Raw genomic sequence first — 25,746 nt, 5'->3', positions numbered from 1 at the left:
AGCAAACAAACAAACAAACAAGCAAACAAACAAACATCTACCTCTTTTCGAGGAGCCGTTCCCTGCCAGCGGCTGTGTGGGTAGTCACATGGTCACAGCCCAGCACTCCTCTCGTCCTCACTGGACTGTTTTTATTGCTTCTGTTGATGCTTATCTCATTTATTTTAACGCGTGCGTAAGTTAACTTGCAAGTGACCTAGAGATATGGTTTGTGAGAACCTTTATCCAGTTGATTAGAACTTTGACTGTCGTACCGCTGCTGCCGCTTCACCACCTGTCATGACCGACAGAGTTTATTCTCCCTGCTGCCTGCAGTGACTTCCTTAACTCATTCACTGCCAGCCTTCCGAGTGAACATGGATATTTGACTTCTAGAGCCGTCGATGGCAGCGAATGTGTTAATTTCACTACGGACATCGATTACCCGTGAGATACAGCTCAGGTCCGCAGACCCGACACGAAAAGCAGGGTCAAGATGGGAAAACAGGAAGAAGAGCAGGACAACAAGTGAAAAAACGTCTTCTACATCTGCGAAGCGACCCCCCTGTCCCCGCCGCACATTGAGCCATTGGATATGTCCATGCGCGTTTGATGCTGCACCAATAGTATGTTGTATTTTATCACATTTATTAAAACTTAAAAAGATAGATTAATAGTTTGAAGAAGGCGGGTTGAACGGGGGGCACAAACGTACATACGTATACCGCCCGTGTACATTTTGGCCACAAGCTTCACTTTTTTTTACCTTTTAACTTCACAAGGTGCTGCCGGCTGTCTCCTGAACATGTCGATGATTTTCACACAATTAGGAAACTAGGAGGTGGTGACATTCTTTCTGTCTTCAGCACACATGCACACGGTGTTCTGCTACTTCCTCGTTGCGCACCGCATTTGGTAAGCGGGAGAAAGAGGTCATCTTACGTTATGGTTAAAATGTTTAAGTGACGTGATTGAGCCAGCCAAGTGTCATTTATTGCACTATAAACAGTGATAATACGTTACTCCAAAATGCCACCATTTTGAGTAATGAGCAAAGTAATGCATACGGTACTATTGCTGCTTAGCCTTCAGTACACGTCAAAAGCTTCCGTGACAACACAGCCTAAAGGTCATTCTCTCCTAATTGATTCATTAAGTGACACGGTATGCCTCCGGGGAGCCTTGCTCACCGCCTCAGGGGACCGTCTTTAGGGTGTTTACTTGCTGCACCTGAAGAGATGGATAAATTATGAAGATGGGCTTTTAATTGAGCTAAAGGGTGATGTGGCATGCACTGGCTTCCGAAGACATTATTAGCTTAGTGTTTGCCCACTCTGGAGAGCTTAAAGTGGCAAACAATACAATGTAAAAACACACACATTTGATTTGTCCAAAGAGTTCAATTGGAAGAAATGACTTTGAATGTTTTCCATTCACAATCTCAACATGGTCTCAGCATTAATGATGATTTGTTATCCAGCAATATACTCAAGGTGAAGTTGCCCGTTTTTTGGCGGTAGAAGGGGTTGTTCTTTTCATCCATTTGTCTGCGTGGTGGAGATTGGCGCAAGTGAGCGAGTATGGACTAACTCCATTAATCATACTGATTGTCAATCTCAAGGAAAACCCAGGGCTGTTCACTTTCAACATGATTCTAGTTCTTCCTTATCTTATAATCGCAGCAGTTGAAGCCGCCATAATGGACGATCGAATACTGTCAATGGCAGACATAATATATGATTTTCAGAGGTGTCAAGTAATGAAGTATTTCGTTACTGTACTTAAGTAGATATTTCGGTATCTGTACTTGAGTATGTATTTTTCTGGCGACTTTTTACTTTCTACTTACATTTTAAAATTGAGCTTGTTACTTTTAAAGGTACCATATTTTGGCTATTTAGACCGCCACAGAGGGACTTCCTAACATGGACTTAGTATAAAAGTGTCAATTTCATTTAAAAAAAAAAAAAAACAAAAAAACACCTTGGTTTTGTCATTTGTGTGTCCAGAAAACGCCCCTCGGACAGCTACGTCTGTTTGACCAAGTCTTGTATCAGCTTGTTCCATATTTGGCTAAGACCGCCCCCTTTCCTCTCATTGGTTGCCTCTGTGTAGAAGACCCACTTGTGAGAGCACATTTGTTTGTTATGTTGACAGCGCTGGCTCAGGAGCAGAGAGGTCTAGTTTTTTCAAATGTTCTGTATTAATGGGACAGGCTTTGACGTCGACAAAAAAAATAAAAATAAACCTCTTGAAAATCAGTTGGGAAATTAGCAAGTTATGCTGTTTTCAGTATACACATTGCCTTTGATGGGAACGTTGCCTCCACAACACCCAGTTTTTTATCTAATGTACATTATAAGATTATTGTTACCAGTATATTACTAAAGTGCCTGCAATGCTTGGGGTGAACCATGGCAGTTTTTTTATTTATTTATTTATTTAAATTAAATTACTGACAGTAATTTCATGATATTACATTTTTTCAACACATTTAATTCAGTGGGCAAATGTGTTTAGAACAATTCTACCTTTTTTAACGCATTTAATTATTACTTTTGAATTTAATAATTATGTTGAATCAAACTTTATTTCAAAGGTACAAATAAATACTCGTCTTTATTTAAACCTACCTGTTTTCTTTTTGTTTTCTCCATTGTTTCTCCCAGAGAAAGCAAGCCAATCATTCGAGAGAGATACAAAAATCTCCATATCCATCCGTCCATTTTCGGAGCCGCTTATCCTCACTAGGGTCGCGGGAGTGCCGGACCCTATCCCAGCTATCTTCGGGCGAGAGGCGGCGTACACCCTGAACTGGTCGCCAGCCTAAAATATAAATACTAAAATGCTAAAAACATCAACGCATACTGTAAATAATTGACCTAAAAGTATGATATACAAAATAATAATTCAAGGTAAATCCAAGTCATAATACACAAGCAACAAACACACAAGAAAACACTCACACACACACACACACTTGATGCTCCCCGAAGCTTAGCCTCCCACCAACCAGCCAATATTTATACATACACAACATGTGTACACAACATCAAGCCACATGATTAAGCATTGTTGGAATGTCAGTACTAAGGAAATATTTGGAATATTTTGGAATAGATTTATTCTTTGAAGCATTGTTAATATGTTTTGCAATTGCAATGCCTTGACTTCAATGAGGTTAACAGTCATAGCTATGAATGCAATTTTATGTCGAATTTCTTAGAGGCTCAAATAATACAGTACACGAAAACCTACACGTATTATATCATGAATGTACGGGGCCAGTACAGGTTCTGACAGGGCCACCGCCACAACTTGGCTCACGGTGGCAGGGACACCACTCAAAAAGGGTTCCTGTCGGACCCTGCGTCGTCATTTACTAGAGAAAATCATGTGCTGACGTCATTTTGAAAATAATCAAATTTGGTGTAGAATTACTTTTCCCCCCTCATAAAACTACTCAGGAATTGTTAAGAGGAATTGATAAGGAATTGATCGATAAACAGAATCGACAACGGCATTGATATTGATCAAATCTTATCAATTCCCACCCCTCGTGAATGTGAGCGGGAATGTTTTTCTCTATATTTGCCCTGTGATTAACTGGCGACCAGGGTGTAATCTGCCTTTCGGCTGAAATCAGCTATGATAGGTTCAAGCTGAACCTATCATGAACGGAATAAGCAGAAAAGAGAATGGATATATCTTAACTTTGGGCCAATTAAAAGCTTCGATATGATTGTAATGTCGCATAAATTTAACATGCTTTCATGTGCGGTAGCAACGATGCAGTCATTCATTTTCCATTTTCATCGCTGGAGCCTATCCCGGCCGGCTCTCTTCGGGCGAGATGCGGGGTACACCCTGAACTGGTCGCCAGCCAATCGCAGGTGACGTTGTATCAAGTTTAATGTGGTTAAGCAACACATCTCGAGGGACCGGTCAACTACATGTTGTCGTGACGTTAACTACAGGATCATAAGGTTTTGAGTACCTGTGCTTTCTATTCTTCAAATAGCCTAACACGCGTGTTTTTGGAATGGGACGTCGAGAACATGTGAACTCCCCACGGGGAGGGTCTGAGCCGGGATTCCAACCCTGAACTTCTCGACTGTGAGGCAATGTGCTAATAACCACTTCGGTGATATGCTGCCACTCAGTCAATATATATTTCTTCCATATATATATATATATATATTATATATTTATTCCATATATTTTCTTGGAACAAGTCTTATTAACAACAAGGCTTGACTTGTTGTCCCAGCAGTGGTCGAATATGAAAATAATACTTTAGAAATATTATGCACACAGAAAATTCACTCTCTTGTCCATAATAAACCTCCATATGGAACATGCAAACGTTCACGTCACGTGCATGTGCTTCGGTCTCAAAAGGACGAGAAACAAACGAAAACTAAACGGCGTTCTGGTGACGTAATTGACATATTCGCACATTTGCCCCCCCCCCCCAAAAAAAAAAAAAAAAAAAAAACCGTACACGCGTGTTGACTGTGTTGTCCTCCATTATTCAATCTGTCAAAGAGCACGCGAGCTGTGATCGTCAAACGTTTGAATGGACGATGTTGTCACGCACATGGAACGTTTTTGGGTGCCTCCAAGACGACGACGGTAAGCACAGAAGCTCACGTTTCGACACACGTCGTTCATGTCCTCCGGCCTTTAACACCGGTAGCTAGCAGGCACCGGGATGTATGTGGAGATACCTTTTCCGTTCAACGTCGTTTTTAGTAACCAACGGGCGGTAGCAGTCTTTAGTTAGCTGTCAGAACATTGTATTTTGACAAATAAATACGACCAAACATTCGCAGATAGAGGTTGCATAATTTCGTAAGTATGAGCAATGAACTTCGGAAATGGGACAACTAAACTTGAGTGCAGTTGAAGTTAAACGAGTTGGCTTTAAAGTTGATTTTGGCGTATCAAACTGCATTTTAAAATGAATGTAACAATAGTTGATACCACTGATTTCAAAAACGTTATTTATCAATTTGTTGCGTATATGTAATAATATGATATGATGATACATATTTTTTACGGTCTCCGTCATAACGGCCCTCTGAGGGAAACCACAACTGCGCAAAAATTAGCTTGACATCCCTCCAAAAGTCAACAGTCAGCTGATGTCAACATTGCTGATGTCGTCAGGCTTCCTTTACTCAGGGCAAAGGTCGCCACTTAGGTCATCAGGTGTTAGGCAGCATTGCTTGCTCATGTCGCAGCCATGGCTGCATGTGCAAACAAATCCCCACAACCAGTAGCGGGGTTGTCCCAGTCGTGCAACTCAACTCACCTTTATTTTTGCGGCTGCAAACGCCAACAAAGCGCTGTACTCAAAAGATAGAATAATACAGTAACAATGTCATCATAAATAACCAAACAATCTTCTCCAATCAATATACACCATAGCTCCCTTCACGTTAGGAAAGCTAGAGAGGAGTTTTAGCTTGATGAAGAAGAGGCTCTTTCCATTCAACAACAGAAGATGCGCACTCGCGTTGAGCCTGCCACTTACGGACAGCGGCAAGAGTCTCACGTCAAAGACCAACAGCTGCCCCTACGGCACTACCAACAGGTAAGTCAAAGACACGTGCGACTTTACTACCATGGTAAAACAACAAACAACGCCTAAACGTTATGAGGTGTTGACGCATAGCATCATATCAAACATGCCGCAAAGCATGCTGGGAAGTCATCAACTTCCCGGACGCTACAGTGTATGTTCTTGCTTTGCCGAGTGATTAATTAAAATTCCATGCACACTAGCAACAGCGGTCCCATTATTGCTTGACAATGATTGCAAGTTGCGATTCTCTCCTTTTTTTAATGTGTAATTTTTTTTATTTTTTATTTTTGTTCAAATTAATCGAAATGACATCAAAAATACAAGTAAGTTAGTGTCAGACAAATGTCAGTGGTACTAGATGTGCTGAAAGTTTAACAGTAAAAGAACTCTGTATGCATTTAAATTAGCCCTCTGTTCTCCCGTTTGATACTATTCCTGTATTGATAGTTGAATTAATAACATTTAACAACATGTTAATTTATATGCTAAGTCCATGCATGTTTCATATCCAAATACTATTGTTTGTATGAGGCATCAGGAGCACTCAAATATTTTGGAGCATCTTTGGCCATTCAGGCGGGACGAAATGGGTGTCTCAGAGAGTAGTTACTAAAAAATTTCATTTTTTCGGATGGGCTAACCAGTCAGCCGTGCCACCTTTATTTATACATAAAACAAACAAAAAAAAGATGAAGATTAATACAAAGAAAACAAAACACAAAATCCATTGGCCAAATAAATACAATTGAAAATATCTGGTAGTATAACCACTTATCATGCAATGGGGTAAAGTGCAAAGAATTAAAATAGATACATCACAGTGCTTAAGGTAACATTCAAGTATGTCTATCATTTATCCAGTAAAAGTGCTGATAAATGAACTGTCTTGAATTTGACTTTTAGGAACACAAGTTTGTCAGCTTGTTCTGAAGGCCTGACTGATGTCGCATCCTGACCATTAGGGTACATACAGTCCCCTCCAAAAGTATTGGAACGGCAAGGTCAATTCCTTTGTTTTTGTTATATACTGAAGACATTTGGGTTTCAGATCAAAAGATGAATATGAGACAAAAGTTCAGAATGTCAGCTTTCCAGTGTTAAAGCAACTCAGGACAGAGTACTTTTTGTTTGAAGCCACCCACTTTTCAAGTGAGCAAAAGTATTGGAACAGACATTAAATTTACATTTAATAACATTTAATATTTGGTAGCATAACCCTTATGTACAGTAACTGCATCAAGCCTTGACTTCACCAGACTGTTGCATTCTTGATTTGAAATACTTTTCCAGGCCTTTACTGCAGCCTCTTTTAGTTCTTGTTTGTTTCTGAGGGTGTCTCCTCTTCAGGGGATAAAATGCATGCTCTATTGGGTTAAGGTCTGGTGATTGACTTGGCGAGTCTAAGACTTTCCACTTTTTCCCCCTGATGAAGTCCTTTGCTGTGTTGGCAGTGTGTTTTGGGTCGTTGTCTTCTTGCACGATGAAGCTTTGGGTGCATTTTGCTGTTAGTTGCCTGACAAAATGGTTTTGTAGGCTGCAGAATTCATTCTGCTGCTACCATCATGAGTTACATCACCAATAAAGACTAGTGAGCCCATTCCAGAAGCAGCCATGCAAGCCCAAGCCATGACATTACCTCCACCATGCTTCACAGATGAGCGTTTGTGTTTTGGATCATAAACAGATCCTTTGTTTCGCCATACTTTGGCCTTTCCATCACTTTGGTAGAGGTTAATCTTGGTCTCATCAGTCCATAAAACGTGTTCCAAAACGTTTGTGGCTCATATCTCTACTTCTTTCCAATCTGGCCTTCCGATTCTTTTTGCTGATCAGTGGTTGGCATCTTGTGGTATGGCCTGTATATTTCTTCTCTCAAAGTCTCCTTCACCACCCGTGCCCTGTGGAGGTTGGCAGTGATGTCACTGATTGTTGTCTTTGGGTGTTTCTTCAGAGCTCTCGCAATGTTACTGTCATCAACTGCTGTTGATGCCCTTGGCCGACCTGTTCGATGTCTGTTACTCAGGTCCACCAGTAGTTTCTTTCTTTTTCAGGACATTCCAAATAGTTCAATAGGTTACGCCCAAAGGCTCTGATCGATTTTCCCTCTTTTCTCAGCTTAAAAATGGTTTGCTATTCTCCTGTAGGACAGCTCTCTGGGCTTCATGTTTGCTTAACAGCAAATGCAGTTTTCACAGGTGTAACCCAAAGTAAAAAAAAGTACTATCTAATGTTTAAGCAATTCAAAAGACAACACCTGCGCAGCTAGAAACACCCATTCGTCACAGGTTCCAATACTTTTGCTCACTTGAAAATCATGTGGCTTCAAACAAAAGGTGCTCTGTCCTGAGTTGTTGAACACATCTAGATGTAAATACCATGAAATAAAAGCTGGAATTCTTAACTTTTGTCTCATATTCATCTTTTGATCTGACATCCAAATGTCCTCAGTATACTGTACAACAAAAACAAAGGAATTGTCCTTGCCGTTCAAATACCTTTGGAGGGAACTGTAGATACTACTTGATAAGAAATGTAGCGAGACAAAGAAGAATGTAGTAGGTTGATGCTGTGTTGGCTCTGTGTGCTGAGTTGTAAATGAACTGAATGAAGAGAGAAATTCCTCTCGGCCAAGTATGTCACTAAGCGGAGGAAAAGAAACTACCAGATTCCCTCAGTGGGGATGAGGGAAAGCTAACGATGGATGGACTACTGATGGAGATTAGCTTCCTGCTAAATCTCGTGCAAGCATCGCCATGTCTTTTGACATTAATGTATGTCCGTGAACTATGAGATACTGTTATATCATACAATAGTTTTATATCAATATATAGCGTTATATGGCACAGCTAATTGTGCAAGCATGGCAAAACATCACATCTGAGGAACATTTTGTTAATGTAGTATTTTATGATCTTGTTTTATTTTGTAGTCCTAGGTAGGACCTGCAGTGTGACCCACATTTCCATAGTCGGGATAATCTACTGCAGAATATTCGTATTTTAGAGGTCTTATGCAGAGAGCTGGGTTCTGATCGATAAAGACGTGTGTTCTCATGAAAGCACTTTGCCAGATGCTTGGCCAACATGCATGGCATCCTCATTTGGGCTCCATAAGGCCATTGTGACTTACATTTGAATGCATAAACAAAGATTGGCTCTATATCTGTCATATGGGTCGACCCTGAGATAGAGCGCAGAGCACCAGGTTGAAGCAGAACGAGAAATCGGACATTTTGCGTCGAGATTTAAGATGTTTTTCCATGAAGCCCCTTTATTTCCCCTTCGTCCCCCGCTCCAGTCACTCTTGAGACTGACAGTGGAGAGAGCAGGACGGATAAAAGAAGCCCCCTTCTTGAAACCTTTTGTGTGTGTGTAATGTATGCAAATCTCGATTTAGCCCCCATGTGCCCTCATTACACTTTTCAGCAGTTTAGGACAGAGGGGTTAATTCAAACTCATCTCAGGCAAGTAGGCTGGTGGTTTCACTCAGAGAAACGCCAGGAGGGTGATCAATACCCGAGTATATCATTATGATCTAGAGGAGGTGTTTAACTGCAGCTTGAAATCAATTTGCTTGGAGAGTAAAAAGTAGTAAGTCTTCCAGCTGCTTTCGTTCACACCCTCTAAACCACCGGTGTCAAACTCGAGGCCCGGGGCCAGATCCGGCCCGTCACAATCATTTTTTGTTCTGATTTTAAATATGTGTTAATGATCAATTTGTTGTTTATATACAATAATAACATTGAGAGACACTTCAATATTTACCAAGTTTCACAGTCGCGGCCCTCTGAGAGTAACCGGAACTACAATTTGGCCCATGACCAAAAGAGTTTGACACCCCTGATTTAAAGGATAGGTATGTTATGCCCATATATTTTCACTAAACAAATATGGGGGCCCCCCAGACAAGATTTTTTCAAATGTTCCCTGATAGACAGACGAGGTACGCAACTTTGCATTTCGATTGTGTAGTCAACACATGCTGTTTACTGAAACCAAACGAACTGAAAGGTGTGTGTTTATTTGAATGTATCATTTCCTTGCCAGTCTCATTTCAGGGCCGACTTGGAGTGCACGAGACAACACGGAATACTGCACCTAGGAGATTTAGGCTGGATTCCTAAAGTGGCATGTTTGTTTGTTTCACAGGGGCATGGAGAGGCTTCAGCACGAAGGACAACAGCCATGACGGGTGACTGTCTAACTTGTGTCAAGTACCTCATGATAATCTTCAACACCTTCCTCGGTGTAAGTCTTTCATCTCTCTTCATGTGGCCTTCAGTGAAGATGGTGTCAGTCTAGTGATTTAAGACCGCCGTGACTGACTGGCAGTAGCCAGATTTGCATTTGATTACATTGAGCCAATCTTGATTTTATTACACTCCACTTTGGAGTGGAGTGTAATAAAATGGAGTGTAATAATTCCGGTGTGTTGCCATACATCCGAGGCACATTGTGCCATGTGGAGTTTGTGACTGGCACCTGAGTTTATCAGTTTTGATCAGAAAATCAAGGCTAACCCTGTTAAGTGTGAGCCAGGTGGAGTAAGAAGGTTATCGCCTTTCCTGATTTATTAAGCACAACCAAAGTTCTTAGTACCTCCAATCAGATGGGCTTGTTTAAGACAATGGTGATAATGCAACCAGCATAGCAAAGAGTAGAGTTAACATCCCTCTGTAATGCCGATTAGCATCCCTTTGTGTTTCGGCTATGGACATCCCACATTTACCTGCCATAAGAGCAGTTTTCAAGGTCCGTGAACTTTCAAAATGTGTATCTCTTCTCTGCAACTCTGCCACACAGTTAAAACCTGATCCGGCTTGTCTTTCTACCATATGGTGTGTAGGCCAAATGGCCATCGCCTACATAACTACCCAGTTGGCAAACATGCACTATTTTGCCAAAAGTATTCGCTCACCTGCCTTGACTCACATATGATTTTAAGTGATATCCCATTCTACATCCCATTCTACATCTATATGGATTAATATGATGTTGGCCTACCCTTTACAGCTGGAACAGCTTCAACTCTTGTGGGGAGACTTTCAACACAGTTTAGGAGTGAGTTTATCAGAATTTGTGCCCATTCTTCCAGGAGCATATTTGTGAGGTCACACACTGATGTTGGACGACAACACCTGGCTCACTCTCCACTCAAAATCAACCCCAAGGTGTTCTATTGGGTTGAGGGCAGGCCAGACAAGTTTGTCCATACCAAATTCTCTTATCCACGTCTTTATGGACTTGGCTTTGTGGATCGGTGCACACACATGTTGGAACAGGAAGGGGTCATGTTTTTTTATTTATTTATTTTTTCTTAATGAAGCTGGGAAATACACGCTTTTAGGCCAATGCTTGTCAGAGATAGCAACAGCCGGCCGACGTGCCATCCTAAGGCCGACGTAAGTACTACGTGTGTTTGCTGACTGGGTAGAATTGCACTACAGCTCATGTGGTCTGTTATCACAATTGATCAATAAAACTAGACACTGATTAGTTTTTTGTGTACAGAAGCTATACGGTACCAAGATGAAAGAACAGAGGATAATAGATCTCTTCCATTATTGTTCTTATCCAATTCCCACATCAAATTGCTCTAGTGTGCATATTATCCAATGTTTTCATGAGTTCCTAATGCAGCAATTTTTGGCTCATACAACTTTTTTGTCAGATGGCAGGTTGTTTCCTCCTTTGTGTGGCACTGTTGGTGTTGCTGGGAACAAAAGCGCTGTATGAATTTCTCATGGTACACCCCGTGCTCTCAATAACTGTCTTCGCCGTCCTGGCCATTGGAGCCATGCTCTTCATTCTGGGCTTCCTGGGCTGCTTCGGAGCCATCCGTGAAAATAGGTGTCTGCTCTTCTTCGTAAGTACATAGCATTGATATTATGGACGTATTGTTATGTGCTCATTTCACGTTTCAGTTTTGAAGATGCCTAGATGTCTTGCTTCCAAAGCCAGATGAGCAAAATGCCCTCAAATGTGGGGCATTAGGTTTATTCATAGCAATGGCTGAAATGTAAAGCCTCCTCGCTTCAGGATTTCCTAATTGGCGTATTTCACTTTGGATAATGAGAACAGGGAACGATGCTTATATTCAGTCTGTGCAAGATAACCCTGCCCTTTGTCGTGACAGTGACGTGGCCATAACCTCCAATCAGGTTCGCTGGGAAAATTTGAAAGCGTCCCACCTGCTCTTTACACCTGATCAGATTTGGCCATTGATAGTTGATATGTTGAGTAAAGACCATATGGTCAGAACTAGTGATTCATCAAATTTTCGGCCCCCGAAACTGGACCAAAAGTGCATTTTCGTTTTTTGGCCGAAAGACTTGTCACTGAAATAAAACTGCCAAAACAGGATGGGATGACGCAAGCAAAAAGAACACAGGGCCAAACCCAGAAAGAACTAGTACAGGAGAACAGGGGCCTATACCGCTTATCCTCACTAGGGTCGCGGGCATGCCGCAGCCTATCCTAGCTGACTCCAGGTGAGAGGCAGGGTACATCCTGAACTGGTCGCCAGCCAATCGCAGGGCACATATAAACAAGCAACCATTCACACCTACGGGCAATTTAAAGTGTTCAATCAACCTACCGTGCATGTTTTTCGGATGTGGGAGAAAAACTGAGTACCCGGCGAAAACCCACGCAGGCACGGGGAGCCACATGCAAACTACACACAGGCGGGACCGGGATTTGAACCCCTGTCCTCAGAACTATGAGGCAGATGTGCTAACCAGTCATTCACCGTGCCGCCGTTAAATATACATATTCCCTGAAATTATTTCTATTCCCTCGAAACATTTAATCTCAGTAAACATGCTTTCCATACATTGTATCTGAGCCTTTAAACGTGATCCATTCAAAGTATTAAAGTAGTAGTAAAGTATATACTACACTTTATGTACACTTTATGTTGTTACTTGGTCAAACATTGTTTGTAATACATAGTCATTCACAAGAGCCAAAAAGATGCAATAATGCAATGCAGCACATAGTGTATGTGGTTAAGATACAGCTGCCTGTGATTATGCACATGGCCAGCAGGTGGTTCCGTGTGCAATGAAGCATCAAGAAATGAACCAATGGATGAAGTGCTATGATGCTTCACCTCACCATCACCACTTATGAGACAACAGTGTCTCTTCACAAACATTAATTTGTTATTTGAACAAAACGGCAACCCCTCTATCCAAAAGCATTTTACAGAATATGCAGATCTCTTATTTTCTGAACTCCGAACTCCGTTGGGGGAAAAAACGGGGACATCATTGTTTACCATACAATACACAGTGAAGGTGCAGACAATTTTAAAAAATGCAAAGAAATGCACGGCTTCACTGTCGCCACACTGCTTTTGTTAATTTTCCTTAGTAAAAATCGTAATTGGTGTTTACTTTTTTTTTTTTACACATTAAGAATAATTTTACTGGAGTGTTAAGGGTGGAATGCATTGTGGGTTAATTACTCATACCGACGTGCACGGTCAGAAATCGTCCTGAAGGTAAGCAGTGACTCACTGAGGGACTTAGCATACTTGCTTCGATAATATTTACAATGAAAAGAGAGCTTTCAACTTCGTCTGGAGTCCAGACTGCTGGTGAGCTGGTTTAACGCACTGCACCGCGCACCGCTGATGTTCACGTAAGTGTGTGCTGCCTCCCCCCCATCAATCACCCACAGCTTTGCAGTTGCAGGGACTTATTTGTTCCTGGGTTGGGACTCATTGCTTCCATGACATGTGCATCCTGGGACTCACATAGGTTCAAGTGTAAGATGATCACATCGCGAGTCCGAAAGGGATTTTTTGTGACTAAAGTTTAATTCAAAACTTTTCTACCAGGGTCTTGACCCACTGTGTTCTCTCGTCTTGTTGCAGTTCTTCCTGCTCATCTTCCTCCTCTTCGTAGCAGAGCTGAGTGCTGGGGTTTGGGGCTACGTGCACCGTGATCAGGTAAGCTCCAGTATCTGGGGGATGTTTTCAGGTTCTTTTCGTGTGTTGTGTGTAAAATGGTGATAGTGTGTGCCTGGTTAATCCTGTACATGTTCTATGCCTGTTTCAGTTGACCATGGAATCTTTCCAAAAGGATTTGCAGAAAAAATATAAAGGCCACGACCCCAGTGATAAGTTCACAACAATGTGGAATGAGTGGATGCGTCGAGTAAGTCCAGATCAAACACGGCATGGCTAAGTGCTTGCAGACCGTCATATTCAACCAGTGACCAGGACTCATTTCATAGATTACAACCCATACCGACACAGTAATAAATGCTTGTGTTGTACTCTGCTCATCTCATTTCAGCATAAGTGCTGTGGCGTCGAAGGACCGAACGATTTTGAGAAAAATGTGTTTATTAAAAACAAGAATCACAAAGTTCCAAAATCCTGCTGCCTGATGAGCAAGGCCGGTTCTTCGAATGGGGATGAGGCATTCAAGAAATGCTTAGAAGAAGCAGACGAAGCCTATGTCCAGCAACAGGTACTTTCTCATGTCTCAGTTTGAACCACATCAATGTGTGATGAGAGTGGCAGGCAGCTCATGGGGGGGGGGGGGGGGCCCCCGAGTCCCAAATGGCCAGATCAGTGCTTTTCCAGACTTGTATTATTTCAGTCTTCACAATAAGATCACTGTGAAAAATGTCACACCAGGATTGTGCTTTAAGGTCTGCAAGAGCCATTTGTTCGCAAATGTGTTTTTTTTCTGCAAATAGAATTTACTCACAGCCCTGTTTCATATAGATAACAGTTTTGGTTATCCTCAGTATACACACTGGGGCTACAGTTGGGAGAAAGTCAAATTTACAATTTGTCATGGCAAATGAAATAAAGGCTACAGTCTGTAGGATTTTATATATATATTTTTTGTTACAAATTAAGCGTAAGGCGGCACAGTGGACGACTTTTGAGCAACTGGTGAGTCCGTTGTTCAGTACATCACCCAAAGCTCTCACTTGTCACAAACGGAGACTTAAGTTGGACAAATTGCTTGGCGTGTGTTTTCACAATGAAAGCTGGTCTACCCAAACCTGAAGAAAAATGTGCAATAGCATCAATAAAGGCCCTGGATTCTTCCTTTGTCCAGAGATCCTCTTCATTTAAGATACAATCTGTCATTTTCTAAAAAATTGTGCAGGTTTATGGCTTATTAATTAATCCGTCGTTCATTGTGTGTCAACAGGGTTGTCATGAGGTAGCCTTCGCAGCCTATGAAGCTTACATCTATTTAGGTTTGGCATTGGCTGTTTTGGTGCTGACCTTTGAGGTATGGAGATATTGTCTTTTGCTTCTGTGCTAATAATTCCAGAAAAGTTAAAAGTGGAAAAATGTGAACTTCATCAAAGCCTTTTGTGCGAAAAGCTTGCCACCTGGTGGTGGTCTTGGTACACTAACACATTTGATAAGGCTAACTTGTTTTAGTAGTGTTGCCGTAAGTTCCCTTGAAAAAGTAACTTAGTTACTTTACTGATTACTTGATCTTAAAAGTAGCTTAAGTTTGAAAAAAGTACCTTTTTTAGTTACTCTCAGCATCTGCCAAGTAGCAGGAATATCACTTATGCACAGTACAAAAAAACAAAAAACATAACCATACCCATTACTTGGTAATGATGTCATCAACATGGGCCAATAACTTCAATATTAGTGTAGTTGAAGCCACATTAAACCAGCAATGTAGTGCAGACTTCAGCCAACAAAGTACAGTAAGTACCTCAATGTAAACAAGCACAGCATTCTCAGTACACTTCTCTAAAGCGGCTCTCGTGGATGGATGGATGGCGATCGTGGTCCATGAAGGCAACTGTGTGCGCGTGCATGTACGTAAATGTGAAAGTGAGTGGCGGTGTGATATTGGGGCCACGCAAACACACACACACACACCATTGCTCCCACCGTCGTAATTTTGATGCAAAGAGCGAGACAAGGTGACAAGATTACGCAACTGTTTGACGAACAACGCTGTGGGACGTGACGTCAGCCGTGCAAGCGCGTTAAGCAAGCTCACAGTCCGGACGACAGACGAAGTTGAAAGTTCTCACTTTTCATTGTAAAATGTTATTTAAGTATTGTAAGTCCTTCAGTGAGTCAGTCCTTGTACGCCGATTTATGACCGCGCATATCGGTATGGATCATGAGCCCAGGATGCATTGCGCGCTTAACACACCAGTAAAACTATTCTTAATGTGTAAATAAAAAAGTAACAACAATCAAATACAATTTTTCATCAAGAAATGAACAGAAATAGTGGGGCATGGTGAAATCTGGTATTTGTTTTAATTTATTTAGTTTTGCACTTTTATGGTACTGTACCATCACTGCATTCTCGAATCACCAATAAACTCCCAATCGCTTTCTTCTGGTTGTTGAGATTTGAGCGGTCTGCGTGAATGGTTCAATGCTGTTGAATAGGTTTTTTGGGGTTTTTTTTATTTATTTTTTTAAATCACCAGCCACAAATTAGTACTTGGTGAGAGACAACGATGAATCAAAAGTAACTATTGCTGCTAAGAAGAAATAACTGTAGTCTCATTATTTTCCTGGGAAAAGTAATGCGATACCTTGCTCGTTACTCAAAAGGGTTTGCATTTTGGAGTAACGCGTTACAGGCATCACTGGTTGCCAAATCATGATATTTGTGACAGGTTTGTTTATGAAATGATCCACTTGTCCATGTTAAAATGCATCTGTTCTGTTCTTCTTCAGCTTTTCGCCATGTTCGTCGCTGTGTGCCTCTTCAGGGGACTCCTGAAACTGTAGTCTGTCTAGACTTTTTTTTTTTTTTTTTCCAAGGAAAAACAGGGAATAAGTGAAAAAAGAAAATCAACACTTGTTTTGAACTCAATTTCTATTTGAAGGTTTGGTTGGGGTTTTAAAAAAAAAAAAAAAAAGTCCATTCTTAACAGTTGTACTTCACAGCTGGACTTTTGAGGTACTGGGTAACAGAAGTAATACACGTAGCGACACACAACAGAGAAAGTGGGATATCTTGAGACAAAGCTGATTTTTGAAAGATTTTGTGTGTTCAGTGGACAATGTCATTTGTGGACCAGGTCTTGCACAGACTGGGTTCAAAGTAGACTGGACATGAGGACCAGATGAACCCTAAGCAGAAGGCACTGCACTGACTTTTGGACGAAGAATATTTATATTAAGTAAATCTGGCTTAACTGTTCAAATGTCTTATGTCCACTTTGGCTGTTACCCTTTTTCTTCATTACTGTATATAGTAAGATAATCCTTCCACAAGCCCTTTTCACAGCCACATTTCTATTATGCTGTATTATATAAGATCTGTAGGTGAGTGTGTACATACTGGATGCAGTTTTCAAATGTGTATAAGCTATTTTGTGAGCATGTGAGATTTTAGTCCTTTATGGACCCTCCCGGACTTGAACGTCAGCGTGATTTATATTTCTGTTTATATTTACTTCTGTGATTTTAGGTGTTGAGATGTTTGTGTATGCGTTTGATCTTTAATAAATGGCATTCTAAATAGCCTATTGTGTCTCTTCATTGTTTATGATAGCCTGTCAACGAATTAGCACTTGCCCTGCGATTGGTTGGCGAGCAGTCCTGGGTGTAACCCCTCTAAAAGTCAGCGGGAAAACAATTCATCTCACCCGTGACCCCAATGAGGACGAAAATACGATGGAAGTAATACTGTTGATCCAATGCAAGAATGCCTTGAACAATGGAAGCGCATATTTGCAAAATTCCGCAGGAATGTCAAAAGGGTCCTCTGAAAAAGATTTCAAAAATACAACTATTGTAATATTGCCCCTTACTCCTGAAAAGATGCCTTTATTCTCAAGTTTTTGTTGTTGTTTTTTTTTTACATAAAGGCTATATTCTTAATTTTAAAACGGACTTTATTCCTCTCATATGCCTTGTTAAAAGATACCATGGAGGGATGTCTGATCTATGATACCATTTTTTTGGAGTGATTTTTTTCCCTTACATATTAGGGGGAAAATTGTGTTACCAAAAAATAAAAAGAAGCTTGTTTTGTGACCCTTTTTATGGAAATGAAAAATAATGTTTGAATACCACAATCAAATTTCCTGTTCACATTTATTTTGTTTATTGGACCAAACAAATAACAATACAACCAATAAATACAACACAGACATTCACATTGCACAATACAATTGACAATCAGCATAACAAATACATCCCCAAAAAATGTAATTAAAATCTATAACGTCAACACGACAGCAACAACAATATTGCAATTTCCAAATGTCTTAAATCAAGGTCAAAACCCAGGATGTCTATATTATTCTTCGTGCGGACCTAAACATTAAGAGTTTAGAAACACCTTTTTTTTTTTAAATTGTTTTTTTTAACATAATTTTTAACTTCATGTTTGTTTCAAACATGTACCCCTCCAATGTTCTTCATCGCCTACAAGTGTTTAAGCTTGTACCGAGTGAAAATCTATTCATCGCTTTCAAAATCAATTGTTTTCCTAATCATATTAAATGCACAGCATTACCGCAGTTTATAAAGTTTACAAAATATGGTTTATACGTTTACAAATGAAAGAAAATGAGAATTGAACCAAATGATTTGCTGTAAAATCCCCCCCCCCCCCTTTTTTTTTTTCTTTTTTTCCTGGTTTACATAACTGAAAACTCCACCATGAGTGCACCATTTATAAATGTTGAATCATTTCCAAGTAGCCAAGTAAAAAAGGACATCATTCTTTTTGTCACCGTAAATGGCTTTCATCCAAAAGAACACTCACATACCATTCTGTATTCAAATAAATCTTGAATGTCTGACACATCGGTTCAAGATTCAACTATTTCAACTATTAAGGAAGCTTGTATCCTCGGCATGCATTGATAAACTGTTAAAATGGTCCATATTTACGCCTCTCAATTTGTACTCATTGTTGACTTTCAATGTGCAATATTATGTTACATGCAGCTCTTACTGTAGCACACATAATTAGACTAGATTTGTTTCCAAATCTATCAATTTATCTATAATCTAAACGATTTAACTTTGGAGATGTAAAATCTTGTACTGTAAGGAAGATTTATCTATTTTCTCACCTAGTCCGCAGACATGAGTTCATTAATGATAGGAAAAGCTGAAATAATCGATCGATTGTAATTCATTGTAAATAACTGCAATCGGCTTTATATTCTCTTCGAGTGCATGCTCTTATTTGCAGGGATTGTCCTCTGAAAATTGAGCTATACAATCCCATCAATTGACTTCCCCCCCCAATTTTTTTTATTTTTTATTAAATAAGGTGCCGACTTAATGACTTCTACCAACCCTGACAATGGCAACATGACACAAATATGTCGCTCAGCACTTGGGGGCAGCATTTACCCTCTCGGTTCTACTTGACGTCCCTGTTCTCCTGTTCAAAGTACAGCACAGTCCTGCATAATATTGGAAGTGTCAAGTTGTTCTGCGGCTTCATAAGGTTTCTTGTTGTTTTGGGAGGTCAATTTAGGCACCACTATTAAAAAAATAAATAATAATCAAATAATAATAAAAAATGACTCGTTGTTTTAAAAAAAAAAAAACAGGACATCAGCCACCATATGATGTGTACCTACTGTTAACATTAGGTAAAGCTTTGATGAGATATTTTATATTTTATATCTTATTGTAGGCTTTTTGGTTTTGGCACAACCCTGTTTCAATCTACTCAAGCACCTGCAATACATATATTCAAAAATAATATATTGCTGACTAAATCCTGTGCAATAAAAATACATTAAAATTGTATTTAATTAGTAAATGTGTGTTGAGTATGAATCTAATTACAGTAATAGTAGGGTTGCAAGTAACAGGTGTCATGTTCCTGGCGTTTGTTGAGAGACAATTTAAGAGCATAATTACAACTTGTTAAAATAACCTATGCCTGTGGGGGAAAAACAAAACTGTTTTAACAGTTACAACGAAGACTTAACAATTCAAAATTGTGCCCAAAAATATCAGTTTTATTTTATGTGCAAGTTGGTCATCAAGAGGGAGGGACAAGACGGGATTCCAGAGTTACGAGTGAAACTTTGAACAGCTGCTTAATGTTCCTGCTGGTTACATGAATGCGCTCGAATAAAAATGTCGGCATCCTAATACATTTACAGTATTAACCAGCCGGGCTACATTTCACAAGTAAATGTGCACACGGTGCCCGACTGGTTGGCACATCTGCCTCACAGTTCTTAGGACCCGGATTCAAATCCGACCTCGCCTGTGTGGAGTTTGCATGTTCTCCCCGTGCCTGCGTGGGTTTTCTCCGGGTACTGCGGTTTCCTTAGGTGTGAGTGGGAATGATTGTTTGTCTACGTGTGCCCTGCGATTGGCTGGCGACCAGTTCTGGGCGTACCCCGCCTCTCGCCCTGAGTCAGCCGGGATAGGCTCCAGCAAGCCCGCGACCCCAGTGAGGGGAAGCGGTACGGCAAATGGAGGAATGAAGGAATGAATGTGGTTACGAGACGAGATAATATTTAGATTCCTCTAAGGAGTTTTCGGGAAATTAAATTGACACTTTATTAAATACGATGTCTTTGTTGGAGAGTCGCTCTATGGAGGTCTATATAGCCAAAATATGGGCCTTTCAAAATCAGTATGCGTGCACCCAGCGCGAAACACATGCTCACTGAACGTGAGTTCATTTAATCCTACAGCTGAACGGAACACGAGCGAGCGTGTCACGCGTGGCGACGTTTTGATGTGATTTTGAATGTGTATTCATTTGGGTTGGATTCCAAATTTGTAGTGTCGTTAGTAGTTGTACGCGCAGCTGCATTTCAATCAGGGTTTCGACTCCAGGCCGGTGCCTCAATAGCAAAGTCCAGATTTCCAAAAAATGGGTGTGTTGTGTCAGGGTGGGCATCTGGAGAAGAAGAAAAAAAGAACAACAACAACAACAACAACAAAATCACACGAGCCGACTCGTTGTGGTGAGCCCTGATGGGACCAACCAAAAGTCACAGGTTGTATTTCCTGTTTTTTTTTCATGATAATAATTTGCCAGCGCTTTAAGATGAGCTGTGATTTCTCCGTAGGATCAACTCTACGAACTGCTGATTGGATGTGTTCTATTGTTTTAAGCAGCGTAATTTCAACAATCCCTCCTTCTATTTAAAGGAACCTTTTATAAAAGCCCTTCCAATAATGTTTATTTTCCCCCACAAAGGATTTATGTCGACTTATTTACCTCTTTGCTTCAGCAAAGTCCTGTGGCACCGCATCTCTTCTTTCCTCATAAAAATTCCAAGCAGAAGGAAAAACGGAGGAGAGAGCAGAGGAGGGGCAGTTTGTTTTAGCCCCCTGTTTGGAAAGGAAACTTTCATTGCTTGATGATTTACAACTAAATGGACTCCCACGAGAACTTGAACAAGTCCTGCTTCCTGAATGTATTTAACATAAAAATGACCTTTCTTCTTTGCACCGTGTTTATCTTGTGTGAAAGGTGTTAGGTCCGGTGTCGGCCATCCATCCAGGCGGAGCCCCCGCAGACCGCTCGATTCCCATCTGCTACGGTGAGATTGTTAGAAGCTGACATGGAAATGTAAGATCGGTTCGGCATTAGCCATTCAATTTTCTTGAAATTGGTGAAGAAAAATGCATTCGCTTTTCATTCATTCATCTCCGAAAATGATTGGTAATTTGATTTGTTATAAATAATACAATACCAGCAAACAACTTTACATCCACACGAACGAAATAACTGGTCAATGAGTTAGGATTGAACTAATTATAAACAATACAATTATGAAATGGAAATAATTGTGAAGCAAACAAACAATTTTACTTTTTGCATACCCATTTAAAGGTTTTCATTTGATGCCTCGTGAGGAGAAGCGGCTCAGAAAATGGATGGATGGATGTTTTCAAAATCGAATGCGGCCCTTGATGAAAAGGTTTGCCCAGCCCTGGTCGGGAGTTGCTTCGTAAATTCGACATAAATTGTGTGAGGGCGGCCATGGCCGTGCCTCCACGGGGTTGCTGTCATGACGCACGATGTGGTGCCCGAGAGTCGGCACGGAACAGGAAGTGAGCTGGGACGGCCAGGAAATGAGTCTGTCGGGATGAGACGTTTCTCAGGCCAAGCGTTTTTGGATTCAGCTGACAACAAATAAACGATCCCATGTGTGAAGGCTGCATAATGTTGCATGGTGACAAAGAAGTAATGTTTAGCGTGCAGTTGTCCTCCAAAGTGATTGGAAGAGGTTCTTCATTAGCTCTCCCTTGGTTTTCTTCTCGTCCAATGTTTCCACGGTCTCTAAGTCATGAAAGATTCCTCGCAGCCGGGGGCTAATGCATCATTTTAGGGACACGTCTCAATTTTCTCCCACTGTGGCCCTCACGGCGGATTTTTCATTTTGCCTCTCAATCAGTGCGCCGATCGAGCAGTCTGCGAAAGGTCGACTGTTTTGTTTGTATATTTTTGACCTTTGAGCTCTGCAGCGGGCGGGCTTCTTGAGGAAATGCGCCGAACACGGCAAGACATAAGTGAACAATAAATCATAGTGATTCTCCACCGCCCCCGTATTCACAAGCTTGATAATTGAAAGCATGCTGCCCAGAAGAGAGACAACATGCGGCTCAGGAGCGAAGAGGGGAAAGGGGGACACGTCCCGACAATAACCTGATTGGTGTTAAGAGGGAATCAGCAGTCAGTCTGCTGATTATCGTTTATCAACTCTTAAATTTTAAAGGGCTGCACACGGGCAGGAATAAAACAAGAGAGAATACCAGCAGGAAGTCCGAGCGTATTGCAGCATTCCCATTGTTGATAGAACATCGTGAGTCAAAGAGATGGCTTTCGAATCCTTCAGGTAACATACACATGAGCATTTGAATATGCTTGTTTACAAGTAATATATAACACATGTAAGCTCCACACTGTTCAAAACGGAATTATGAAAACACCAATACACGTGGGCTCAATTACGTACCCTGTTTTGGCAGATAGAATGGAATGAAAGCCTGGATCAATCAGCGGTTAGATATTTTGGTGATGCACTATTCTCTATTTCGTACCAATTCCGTATTGTTGTAAATACCACAGCCCATTGTTACTCACAGTCAATTGTTCATCTTGTCCATCCCTAAAGGTCCACAATGCTGTTGTTCGTTTACTGTCACTCCAGTTGTTATGACAAAGGGGAAAAGGAACAAGCAGTACGATGCAGAAATTAAGGAAACCATCCATCCATCCATCCACTCGGGTTGCAGGAGCCTGTCTCAGCGGACGTTCTGGTGAGAGGCGACAGACAATTCCAGGAATCAGATGGGAAAAGCAAGCATTCACACTTACTCTCACAAATAAGGGCAATTTTGAGAAAACCCACACAAGCACAGGGAGAACGTGCAAATCCACACCGGAAGGCTCGATCCCTGGGTTTCAGCGCCAAACCTCAGAACTGTGAGGCAGATCTGCTCACCACTCACCACTGTGCCACCGTAGTCACACCAATTTCTACCGAATATCTCCCAAAAAAAGTCACGGCACACCCACACACTTATGCAATTACAGATGTATTTGACCGATGGAGGTGAGGACGGGACGAGAAGCGAAGCAGCAATGGAGTTACCCCGTATCAAATGTAATTCCTCAATGGCAAATCAATGCCATATTTTAGTGAACCCTCTTGAATTAAAGTTCAATTTGTTCCATGACCATGCATGTAACTGAAAAAAAAAAAAAAAAAAAATCAAATTAAAATTAAAATTCATCCTTCCTTATTGAAATCAATGGAAATGCCATGAATCCGTTCCCGTCTCTCCAAAAAGCCGAACACACATTTCTGGAATGTGTTTTTTAAAAAGGAAAATCGCACTCTATACTATTCAATGTTATTAAAAAAAAATAATAAAAAAAACATAGCTTAATAGCGGTGGAACGGTGACCGACTGGTTAGCACATCTGCCTCACAGTTCTGGGCACCGGGGTTCAAATCCCGGCCCCGCCTGTGTGGAGTTTGCATGTTCTCCCCGTGCCTGCGCGGGTTTTCTTCTCCCACATCCCAAAAACTGTGTGGCAGGTTCATTGAAGACTCTAAATTGCCCATAGGTGTGAATGTGTCTTCAGACAAAAGTTAAATACAAGTATGTCATTTATTTATACAAATATGATATGATATGATATGATATGATATGATATGATATACAGTACAGTATGTTTCATGTTCGGTAGCTCTTGAAGACATCTTGTGTAAAACAAAGTTCCTCCGGGCGCTTTGTCCTGGTCTCCTGCTTTAGGATTCTGCCATTTATCCATCCTTGAAGGAAGTGCTTTGACCTGTTCTGCCAAATGTGGAAGTTGGTTGCCTTGTAGGCTTGGTCTTCCCTATAAGGGTCACCACTCCACTGAGTGACTCAGTAAGCCGCAATCATATTTGGCGTTTTTCAAAGAGGGTAAAGAATGTATTTTTGTGAGACGTTTGTATACATGTGTTGCTCCACCATTTGTGTTCAAATATGAATCGTTTCAAGGGTTATAAAACCACAATTGTCGATGCCTTCCCATCAATCCCCATCAATGTTGTTTACCATTATGTCTTACCATTAAGCAAGCGGGGTCATTCTTAAGGCAAAGTTTGTTGTTTTAAATACATGTGTTTCTTTGTTATATGTTTAGTTTGACAGTAATCTTAACTGGGAGTGGCATTAAACTTTAAAAATAATAATAGTAATAATAATAATAATAACTAAACTATAACTTCAAATCATGAAGGGGTCGTTCCACTACCTTGTTGAACGTGTGCTCTGGAAAAGGAAAAAAAAAGTTGTTGTAAAGCGAATCGAGTGAATCAAATCAAAGCGCATATTGATTTCCTGTTTACCTGACAGAGATTAATGCGCTAAAAAAAAAAAAAAAAAAAAATTGCAATGCTTCAAAAAAACAGCTCATTGCTATCGAAATAACTTTGTAGTCTACTGGTTCGTGTTTTTTGTTTTTTGTTTTTTTTCCCTTGAGCAAGGCCTCCTATTTTGTATTGATTTTTTCTTTTCGTACACGCAAATGTGCATTAGTGGGATTATGTTGATCTCTTCCAGAAAACGCCACTGAAATGTTTTGCTCATGCAGAACCATCCTGTCTCTCATTCACGCTGTGCTTCGCCTCGCCAAAGGTTGCTAAACAGAAGTTACTTCTTTTAGAGCAGTGCTCGGATATATTCAGCTTGGCCAAAATATAAACTGTTTGCTGACATTCTCAGCTCGTAACGTAAGGACATTTTTACCATGTATGTTGTGTTTCTTCCTCTTCAGCCGCCTGCTCCTCTCCAAAAGGCGATCTTACAGCCACAGCAGGAGGCTGATTCATCTTTTATGTCCCTTAAAACACCATTAGTGTATTCAAACTTCAACTGGATATTTTGGATTGATGACTAAATGTTACTTGATGTCTTGAAGAGAGAAGTGGACTTTGGTTTCACAGTAACAATGTTGGTTCATGCGAGTGAACGTCTATTTTTTACTGCTAGTGCTACGCTGTTTAAATATTCTGGGAGTCTTTTCATTGGTCTGTACAGGAAGTGGAGAGATTAAATGTAACGTGTTAGGCTATGTTTTCAAACTAAGGAATTGTTTAAAGTAAGCGAAAGCGTCAGCTCCAATGCTTGATTTTAGCACTGATTTACAACCCTGATGTTGCTAACGATGGCTTTTAATGAGCAGCTCGAGTTTCCATTTGTTTATGGAGCAGGCTGACTGACAGGTCCGTGGATGGAGAAATAAAGTGGTCAACGAGGAATAGGATCTGTCCCCCTCTTTGCCATATATAAGCAGAACCCTAATGTGGACTGAACTTTGAAGTGCCCTAATGGTCCGCGTGGTCCTTTAACCACGCGGACCTCTAATAAGGATGTCAGTGAAGCCTGGCTGAGGCAGTGTGACCCATTAGCTTTGATGAGAGCTGTCCAGGGCGCAGCGGGCCGCTCTTCTTGCCCTCTACGACTGTTTATTTATGTCACCTACCTGCAATTTAGACTATACTTGGGCTTTTCAGGTGCGTACTATTCCACGGTTTGTGATTTTACTTCATCTGGTACCAGCTAACTCGGTCTTGCCGGTTAGATGTCAAACAGGGGTCGTGGTAATGCAAAATAAGAATAATAATAATAAAATAAACTACTTCGAAATTCCTTATTTCGCCATAGTTATAAAGCATTTTAGGCGCTGAGGAGAGGAGCAGTAA

At 40.8% G+C, this 25,746-nt stretch overlaps 1 protein-coding gene across 5 annotated transcripts in view; it reads left to right on the top strand.

Moving 5' to 3' along the window:
- Window positions 1–17,065, top strand: part of tspan18b (tetraspanin 18b) — a 50,660-nt gene extending 33,595 nt beyond the window's left edge. For 2 of the 5 annotated variants that reach the window (XM_061676182.1, XM_061676183.1), the window contains 7 exons: window positions 9,718–9,816; window positions 11,240–11,434; window positions 13,451–13,525; window positions 13,635–13,733; window positions 13,875–14,051; window positions 14,751–14,834; window positions 16,271–17,065. In XM_061676182.1, the coding sequence (XP_061532166.1) occupies window positions 9,718–9,816; window positions 11,240–11,434; window positions 13,451–13,525; window positions 13,635–13,733; window positions 13,875–14,051; window positions 14,751–14,834; window positions 16,271–16,324 (783 nt within the window). In that variant the 3' untranslated portion in view covers window positions 16,325–17,065. Of the gene's footprint in view, window positions 1–4,482; window positions 4,615–4,653; window positions 4,834–5,412; window positions 5,579–9,717; window positions 9,817–11,239; window positions 11,435–13,450; window positions 13,526–13,634; window positions 13,734–13,874; window positions 14,052–14,750; window positions 14,835–16,270 lie in introns of those variants that run through there. The other 3 variants (XM_061676181.1, XM_061676179.1, XM_061676180.1) reach the window with 3 other exon arrangements.
- The last annotated feature ends 8,681 nt before the right edge of the window (window positions 17,066–25,746 follow it).

The sequence above is a fragment of the Phycodurus eques genome, chromosome 5 (genome assembly GCF_024500275.1).
Source record: "Phycodurus eques isolate BA_2022a chromosome 5, UOR_Pequ_1.1, whole genome shotgun sequence".
Lineage (NCBI taxonomy): Eukaryota > Metazoa > Chordata > Actinopteri > Syngnathiformes > Syngnathidae > Phycodurus > Phycodurus eques.
The sequence above is the reverse complement of the archived record's forward strand: the minus strand, read 5'-3'. Positions and strand labels throughout refer to the sequence as shown.